Source organism: Camelus ferus, chromosome 23 (assembly GCF_009834535.1).
Source record: "Camelus ferus isolate YT-003-E chromosome 23, BCGSAC_Cfer_1.0, whole genome shotgun sequence".
Taxonomy (NCBI): domain Eukaryota; kingdom Metazoa; phylum Chordata; class Mammalia; order Artiodactyla; family Camelidae; genus Camelus; species Camelus ferus.
In genome coordinates, this window is record NC_045718.1 from 26,453,349 (window position 1) to 26,463,035 (window position 9,687).

General features: G+C 36.2%; 1 protein-coding gene across 14 annotated transcripts in view; it reads left to right on the top strand.

Annotated features, from left to right (window-relative positions):
* SDCCAG8 (SHH signaling and ciliogenesis regulator SDCCAG8) overlaps positions 1-9,687 on the top strand; it is a 185,785-nt gene that overhangs the window by 48,181 nt on the left and 127,917 nt on the right. For all 14 annotated transcript variants that reach the window (XM_032466534.1, XM_032466526.1, XM_032466522.1 and 11 more), the window contains one exon: positions 2,376-2,492. In XM_032466534.1, coding sequence (XP_032322425.1) covers positions 2,376-2,492 — 117 coding nt within the window. The remainder of the gene's footprint in view (positions 1-2,375; positions 2,493-9,687) is intronic.

Here is a 9,687-nt window from a genome sequence, read left to right on the forward strand (position 1 = left end):
CATTTTTCTTTCTCTTTCCGGCCCACTTCACTTAGAATGATGGTCTTCAGGTCCATCTATATTGCTGCAAATGGCATTATTTTATTCTTTTTTATGACTGAGTAGTGTTCCATTGTATAATATACCACATCTTCTTTATCCAGTCATATGTTGATGGACATTTGGGTTGTTTCCATGTCTTGGCTATCATAAATAGTGCCGCTATGAACATTGGGGTGCATGTGTCTTTTTGCATTTTATTTTTCTCTGGATATATGCCCAGGAGTGGGATTGCTGAATCACACGGTAAGTCTGTTTTCAGTTTTTTAAGGAACTTCCATACTGTCCTCCATAGTGGCAGCACCAATCTACAGTCCCACCAACAGTATAGGAGGATTCCCTTTTCTCCACACCCTTTCCAGCATCTATCATTTGTAGACTTTTCAATGATGGCCATTTTGGCTGGTGTGAGGTGATACTTCATTGTAGTTTTGATCTGCATTTCTCTGATAATTAGCGATGATGAGCATTTTATCATGTGCCTGTTGGCCATTTGTATGTCTTCATTGGAGAATTGCTTGCTTAGGTCTTCTGACCATTTTTGGATTGGGTTGCTTGTTTCTTCGATATTGAAGTGTGTGAGCTGTTTGTATATTATGGAAATTAGCCCCTTGTCAGTCACATCATTTGCGAATATTTTCTCCCATTCTGTAGGTTGTCTTTTCATTTTGTTGATGGTATCCTTACCTGTGCAATTCTGGTTCAGTTTAATTTGTTGACTTACTTTAGGTAAAATTTAAATGTTATAGATGAACTTAGAAATGCTAAACAGAAATTAGTGAGGCAAGGAGACTTAAAACTAAAATTAAGGGATGAAATTATTCTAAATAGGACCCAATGTTTAAATATTTATTACTTACAATAATTTTGTATTGGTGTTGGGTTATAAACACCATGGCTGTGTAATTATTATGTTCTGGTATTACAATTTGGATTCTTTAATTTCATTCCTATATGTAAATCCAAATAGATTCGAACCGTGAAAAAAGTCAATTAGGGCCCCTCTGATTTTTTTATCATTCCTAATTTTTAAATTTTATTTCACTCTAATAACTTTTTGTGAATTATTTTTTTGAAATGGGAGAGGTCAACTAACACATTGAAGGCATTTGAATTTCAAATACAGTTTTTAGTAACTATATTCTTTTTCTAGCTTTTTAAGGATCACTGGGGAGAAGCTTACTGAGTTTTTCTTATGTCTTGTCATATAACTTTTGAATACAGATTCATTTTTTAAAATATTTTTATTTGAACATAGGAAATACATATAGGTTTTATAATATTCTAACACCTCAATAATGACGAAACTAATTTCTAAAGTTCTAATGATCATTTTTGGAGAACTACCAAAATTCAAAAATTTCAAGCAAGTATAGCTATTGGATGATACGTGATTTTTAAAAACTTGTATTTGTAGCTTAGACGCTAACTTAGAGACTTCTGTGTTGCTTGATCTCTCTGCAGGTTCTCAGTTATCTCAAAGGTTCGTAACTTCTTTATTTAGATTTATTTGCTGATTGCATTTTCCAAACATATTTATCTGTCTGAAGATGCCCTAGATTGAAAAAAAAAATTGTTTAAAGTCTAATACACAATTTTAAGATAATATATGTGTTTGTTATTTCATGATATATCAAAGTCATTTCACTTAAGTGTATATTTTCCTTTTATGTCAAATGCCGTAGTTATAAAAGCAGAGTGGGCTTAGTTCCAGACTATGACTTTCACTAGACAACCTTCCTTAACTTAAATACATAGTATTGTACATGGTAAGATTGACATTATCTGCAAAATTTGTGGTAAATACTGACTGGGTATTCTATACCTAAATATTAATAATATAGTTTACTAGCAGAAAAATTCCTTTATAAATTTCCTTAAATAAAAACTTAGCTGATAAAGTCTATTAAGGAAAAATTTATAATATAAATTATCTATTTAACCATAATAATTTGAATGAATAATAACATAAAATAATAACATAAATAAATAATTAATACTTTAATTAATAATTTTACCTGGTTCAAAGTGAGATGATAGTGCATTTTACATAATATGCAATTGAAACTATTTTACATCAAAAAATCTTAGAAATATTATTTAAATTCCCTAGCCATGTATTTCTTTATCTGTAATCTGAAATTCTTAGACTCACTAATACCTGATATTGCCTCATTTTAGCAGAATATATTGAATATGCTAATAGAAAATGCCATTCTTAGAAAAGTTCTGTTGTACTTTATTTATATGACCTCTAGGGGGCACCAAAAGATCTAATTGCAGGCATTTCCTGGTAGATTCCAGCAGCTACTGATCTAGTTTTTATAATCTAACAGGTGTGTGAAGAAATGCGTTATCAATTGAATAAAACCAAAATGGAGAAAGATGAGGCAGAAAAGGAGCAGAGAGAGTACAGAACCAAAACTATAAGAGATCTTGAAATTAAAGATCAGGTAAGAGATGATAAAAGCGTAACTGCAGCAATTAAAGACATAACTAATGTTTTTTTCTGAAGTTGTTGTGGTTTTATTCTTAAGTCGTTTATTTCTATCACATTGTTTCTAACTAATGGAGTGATCCAGTTTATACTAGTAAAAGAATTTCACTTACAGTTGCCTAAAGTTATCACCTTCCACATGAAATTATGAGACTACAACTGCATGAATATACGATTCCAATCTGACAGGTCATAAATATACATTTGGATATGTGTATCTATTACTTACAAAAGTAGAAAAAAAATGTTCTAATGCACAGTTTGAACCTAAAATATATGTACATAAAGTTCTTGAAAGATGCCAACTTGAATCCAATTTTAAGTGAAAAAGTTTAAAATTTGTAAGATGAGATGAGTTGATATGTAAATATGTCAATCAAATTGATTGTTGGCAGAGTGAGACCAGTTTTAACTAAGATAACCATGAATACTTTTGCTCAGGAAGCCTAAATACAGTGAAATTACAAATGTTAAGGGAAAAATGCTGCTTACTTTAATTTCAGTTGGAACAGATGTTTTACATTACATCTTTTTTGTGATCGTGTAGATATTCTAATTTTAATTGACAATGTAAATGAAGTTTCTAGAGAGGCAGTTCTAATAGAGTGACTTTCGATTTTCTAATTTTATGTTACAGTACAAAGCATTGAAAGCTTTCAATCTTTGTATTCAGTGAAAGCGGGTTGCTAAATCTATTCAATTAAAATAAGACTGAGTTCTGTGTCATTATTTTAAAGAAATCGCTATGATTTAAAATTAGGTAACCGTAAGTAGATTTCTACAAAAATATATATTTCTAGTTCAACACTTTTTACCATATTTTCCAACATATTTCCTTTTCAAGCCGATCAACTCTCTTTGCAAACAACGCAAAGATAATTGGGAAAAGTATTGACAATGAAAGTGATAATGAATTTGTACTAAGTACAAAAAGGTTTTCAAGTTGTAAGTGAAATCTCTGGCACTAAATTAAAATCTAAACAACCAAAATCAAATTCTGCTTTTGTACCACTATATTCAAAGTATTATAATGAGTTTTAAATTTTCAGAAGGATTTTCATTATTAACATGTACAAATAACGAGACTATTTTATTCCATCCAGTTGGGGGCGTGCCTGATAATAGAATTAAAAATCCTTTCTATCAGAAACTGAAGGTCTGGGATTACCAACCAACACAGAACTTCTCTTTTCTGATATATTATGACTTTTTTAAAAAAGGTAATGTTTTGGCTTGCTGACTAGCATTATTAGATACCTTTTTTGTTATTCTGTGGTATCTGCTACCATAACATTTTGGACTAACTAGAAAAATATAGTAAGGAAGAGCCTGTGAGTTATTTAAAAATTACATTACATTATTCCAGAGAGGAAAAACACTAGAGGAGCAGTAAGATTATAGTATCACTTGTAAATGAAAAATGCGTAGAAGTATTTGTAACATTTGTCTCTTATTACTATATCTCATTTTAATTAACCAGTAATGATGTGGAGGCTAAAGCTGCAGGATTTGAAAAGGAACAGTTTTCTTTTGTAAATATTTCCTGCTAAATAGTGGAACATTAACAGTTATTCATAATAATTTGAGTGTTATTTTTAGATAGAGATGTGCCTTTTTAGGAGATCGGAGAATTAAGAATAAAACCTCTGAACAGTTACAAGATATTTGTGATGTGATGTGCTTACTACTATTTTTTTTTGGACAGAATTTGAGGAAATGTTATAGGTACTCTTTGTAACGGTTTTGTATTGAACAGACAGTTTCAAAAAAGAAAGCAGTGGTGTCTTATTCCATGGGTGATCTGGAGGAGCAAGGCAGCAATTGTTCTTTGTCTTTCAGCCATGACCTGACCTTCTGTCTTTAAGGCCCAAGAGCTACTTTGCTTGGCCACCATCTGCACTCAGGAGAGAAATTTACATGTAACTTTTAAAAGCTGAGCATGTTGAACATTTATCTGAAATACCTCTAAGAGTATAAAGCATATTTTACTTTTAAAGTGTCATATCATGCAATTCAGAATAACACGAAAGCAGTGTCTATGTTTACAAACAAGGTGTTCCTTGCAATATAGTCATTTTATTTATATTTTTGTTAATCTGGCCTCTTGGTACATTTTTAAGTAGGTGGAAAACTGTCAGATTGGAATGTGGTGGAAACAAGAGCTTTTTTGATGTATACAAAATAGGGCAAATGATTGACCACCAGAATCATTTTCCTCCTGACCCGAGTCCTGACTCTGGCATAATTAGAAAGGTTAGAAGAGTAACAATGGCAATCTCTTCCTCCCATTTTCTCCTTTTCTTTTTTTTTATTGTGTCAGGAACCGATGGGCGAATTCTTCTTCCCATCAATGCCTTTGTATCTCTTTAGCTTAGAGAGCTCCTGTCAGCCTCAGAGGAAGCTTCCTACACCAAAAAAAAAAAAAAAAAAAAAAAAAGAAAAGAAAAGAAAAGAAAAGAAAAGAAAAGAAAAAAGAAAAAGAAAAAAAAAGAAAGAAAAAGACATTTGGTATGGAGGAGAATGAAAAATATGTACCCTGATTTCTGTTAGAAATTTTTTGTAGGCAACAGTTATACACAAACACACACACACACACACTCACAAACTTATGGGAATTTAGAAACATATAGGAAGATAAAGAGAACATTACAATGGATTTCCACGTCTCCATCACCGAGGCTTCTTATTTTGCCCGTCCTATTCCATCTACCTCACATTTTTTTTCTCTTCTCCTTCTTCATCTTCTTTGTCATCTTCATTGTCATCCTTTTCTTCTCCATCTTCTCTCCTTCCTCCTCTTCTTCTATCTTCTTCCTCCTCTTTTCCTTTTGCTGAAGTATTTAAAGCAGATCTCAGACATTATGTTATTTCACCCATAAATACTTCAGTGTGTATCTATGAAGGATTTTTTTTTTCACAGTGTGTCATCATTACACCAAACAATATTAACAAGAATTCTTTAATGTCATGTAATGCCCAACCCATATTCAGATTTTTTGACCATCTCTACAATGTTTGTTTTACAGTTGGTTTATTCAAATCAGGAAAACAGATATGTCTTTATATGTTAGAATATTATGGTAATACCTTCTTTAATAGGCAATAGAGGGAAATCTTAGAAAAATCTCAACCTTCTTTGTTGTTGTCTTATTAAATTTCATGCATAATGTTTTGATTGTGCTTTATATTTATGAGGTACCTCATCATCACTCTAAAGAAATATGTATTAATCCTGCAGCAAACTACCTGAAGGAAATGGCTCCCAGGCAGCAACCTCAATCATCATAGTCTGAAAGGAACCCCTTAGAGCCTGAAATCCAAAATACGTAATCAATTTCAGAGCCTTACACTTCAGAGTTAGGAATGCTGCAGGGTGCCCTGGCATTACCCTGGCAGCACACAGGTTAGCTGCTTCTGAAATGAGTGATGCGTAAGTGAGGTTTTCTTTGTTAACTTCCATTTTGGCAGATGGATCTCAGAAGATGATTCTTCATAGCCCCTAACCTTTGATCGGGGCCTAGTACAAGGTGAAAATACAGGACCCTTTGTTCGAAAGCAGGATAAAAGTGATGTTAAAGTTACTAGATTATAAAATGTTTTCCTTTCTTCTGCAGTCCTCCTCTCCCTCTCTCCCTTTTCCTCTCTCTCTCTCTCTCTGCCCTTCTCCCTCCCTCCCTCTGCATGTCACGGTGTTTTGATTTGCTGTTTAATGTCAAACTCCCTTCAGCACAGGGATACTCATGGTGGGACCCCCACAGGTGCCCCATGACCACGTGTGCACATGTGTCTGTGGTTTCTGGGTTCTCTCTACCACCAGCCAAGGACCTATTCACCATGCACAGTGGGAGGGGAGACAGTCAGTCTTCCTCATCCCAAGGTGGTCAGCTGGGCTACTCCTAGAGACTGCAGCCTCCACACAGGGACGCACTTGGGATTGGGGTGGCCAGAGGCTCCACACTGAGTCCACTGAGTGTGCTGTAGTGAGTGCTGCCAGCCTGGAGCAGGGGTGATTACCTCTGCGTCCTGTGCAGAGATGTCAGGGGTGTATATGCTCAATTCAGCCTGCCCCAGTCTCACATCTGGGTTCCCAACAGGGGTAAAGGATAACAGCAGAGCACATGCCTCCGAGCCCCAACACTGTCATGACCTGGTCCCACCCAAAGTGGAGAGCAACAAGGTCCCAGGGCAGGGGCCAAGAAGAGGGAGCTGGGAGATAACAAGTGTCTGAGAACTGCCGTGGGGCTGCCATAAGGCACTGGAGAGACAAGACCACGATGTAAGCAGGGCTTCCACTGTCCATCACACTTCACTTATAAAACACAGATTCCAATGTACAATCCTTAAGGATTTCTAGACGTTAACTACAGAGCATTAAAGTGTAGGAGCAGGGCCCTTCTCCACGGGTCACAAGCCGCATGGCTGTGAGGACAGGCAGATGATGTGGTGTGCCAGCGCACTCGAGCTTACATACACAGACACATGAATGTGCTTAACACGTGCAGGTGCCCTGCATCTGGAAAAGAGGGCTGTCCAGCTGCAGCCCAGGGGCCAAATCTGACCTGTGGCCTGTTCTTACAAATAAAGTTGCGCTAGAGCACAGCCACACTCACTTGCTAATATGTTGTCTACGGCTGCTTCCCTGCTGCAAAGGCAGAGTTGAGGAGCTGCAACAAAGACCACATAACCCATGAAGATTAAAATATTTACCATCTGAGCCTTTACAGAAAAAACCTGCCAACCCCTGCCCTAAGTATAGAGATACAACAATGTTTTAAGTTTCCCCTGCCCTACTAGAATGTGGAGCTTTGAGATTGAAGACTTGTCAATCTTAAGTTATAACTTAAGGCTTTTAGAGTATTTTACAGTACAGCAAATGTGTCCGATCCCTGCTCTCTTAGTCGTCTAATGGTATTGTCCAGTGAGTATGACTTGTGATAGTGTTATTATCTTATTAGTGGCACGTGACTTAATAATGGCTTAGATGGGAGTACAAATATAAATATATAAATTATTTTATATTACAATTTTTTTAGGTTGGTTCAGTTTCTTTTAGAGATAAGAAGACTATTGATATCGTATTAGGTTATAACTTTGGAGTTGTTACTACACTCCAAAAGGAGTAGGAAGCATTGAAGTTCAAAATTACCTGAATGAAGTCATCAAAGCAAATATTTAAGGGTAGAGCCCATATACAAAAGAAATAGATGAAAAGATTTTGGCTAGAAAATTAGGACAGAAAAGGATTTGAGGGTTCCTCCTACACACAGCAATATGACTCTGCACTTGAATGCTGACATTGAACAACATGCACTGTGTCAACACAGGAGCTATTTCCTAAGTTCAACTGAGTTAGTTAGATTGTTGGGAGAGGTGCATCTGTTTTGTGTGGCTTTGCGTAAAGATGAGAGGAAGCCCTGCATGTCCTAAAAGTAAGTCTACTTAAGGCCAGAGAAATAAAAGCAATAAAGAAAAGTTGAAGAACTGCACCTTTCTACTTAGAGAAGACCGAAGCATTGCTCTGCTACCTTCAAGGGCTTGACAGATAATTTCAAGGAGAAAATGAAATACCTGTTCTTGATCTTCGGTATGCAAAGAATAAAAATGAGGAGATGTAATTACAGCAACCGGAAATCATAGTAGCCTGAGATAACTTTCTGACAGGAAGGATGTTGAAGTACATTGCTGCAGCAGGCCATGGAACTTTCTTCCCTGAGATTTTTAATTGTAAACAGTGGCAGCAATATACTTTACCTGAGGGCTCAGCTAACGGACCTCTGAGGTTCACTGTCTTCTTTTTGACTCTATAAACATCCTAGGGAGACTTCTTGTGCGTGTTAAGGTGGCTCCTAGTGGTATTTGTCTTTTCTCCTCCAAATTTAGCACCCACAGATGGAAGTGAAATCCCGTTTGGTTCCGTTCCCTGGTGCATGTCTGCAATGCTGTGCCGTCTCTTTCAGGAGGCTTTGGGGGAATATGTTGAGATCATGGATGGCTTCCGAGAGCTAAACTTCAGCAACTTATCCAACTACCACCTGCAGTCTCACTTCTGTCTCTAAAAAGTGACTGGGAGGGGGCCACTTGGGCTGCCGTTAGTGAGTGTAATCACTTGGTCCTGGTGATGACAGAGCTGCTCTCCAGTGTTCTTCACACTGTCTTTCAGTGCTGGAGGCTTAGCACATTCGTTCCTGCTCCTCCCTCAGGCCACAGCCGCTGGAGAGGGTTTGCCCCCCCTAGACCAGCAAACTAAGCACTGCGGGGGTGATGGCTAGAAGACCCAGGTCCTGCCCTTGGGGGGTTTATATTCTAGTTGAAGAGACAGAGTACACATTTGAACATGCCTTAAAAATACTTGCAAAACAGCATATCGACAAGTGCAAATTAATGTAGTGTGAACTTCATGCTGGCTACAGCCCATGAGAGGGAGAATCTGGTTCCGTGTGTGATGCAATAAAGCTTTTTTTTCCCTAATAGCATCTTCCCTAAGTATGCCCTAAAGCATTGTTCAGCATACTTAGATAAATTTGTGTTCTTATCACAGCCTAACCAAGAATTCTGAGAAAATTCTTCAGCCTGGCGTATGTCTAATAAATCAGCTTCTTTTGTTCTTGTGCTGTGTGATGCTTGAATGGGACAAATTATGTAAATAATTTAAAAATCTCCATTTAATAGACCGTTATTAACTTATTATTTTTCTAAAGCACCATGTAAAGTTAATTTCTTCATTTAAAATGATAATTATGTTGGTAAGGTCACAAATTAGCAGTAAGACAGTGAGTTTGATTTTTTTTAACAAAGAAACAGTTCCAAATCAATCAAGTGAGTAATACCAAGGAGATCCTCAGGGCATTTAGCATTAGTAACTTGGATAATGATTTGGATAATGGGTTTAGGTGGCCATATATGTATGGCTCATTCACAAAAACACTGTAGAAATTTATATGCTCAAAAAAGTCACTTGTTTTTCCAGCAAAGATGATAATGCTATTCACCATAATAGCATATTTTTAAAAATTAAATATATAAGCAAGAACAATATATCTGAAGATAGCTATTTAGGGCTGTTTAAAGATAAGGGCACAAGTAGGAAACAAAAACCCATTTAGAAATAATATGCCTTAAAGGATAAACATTAAGAATGTTTGCCTTTGGAT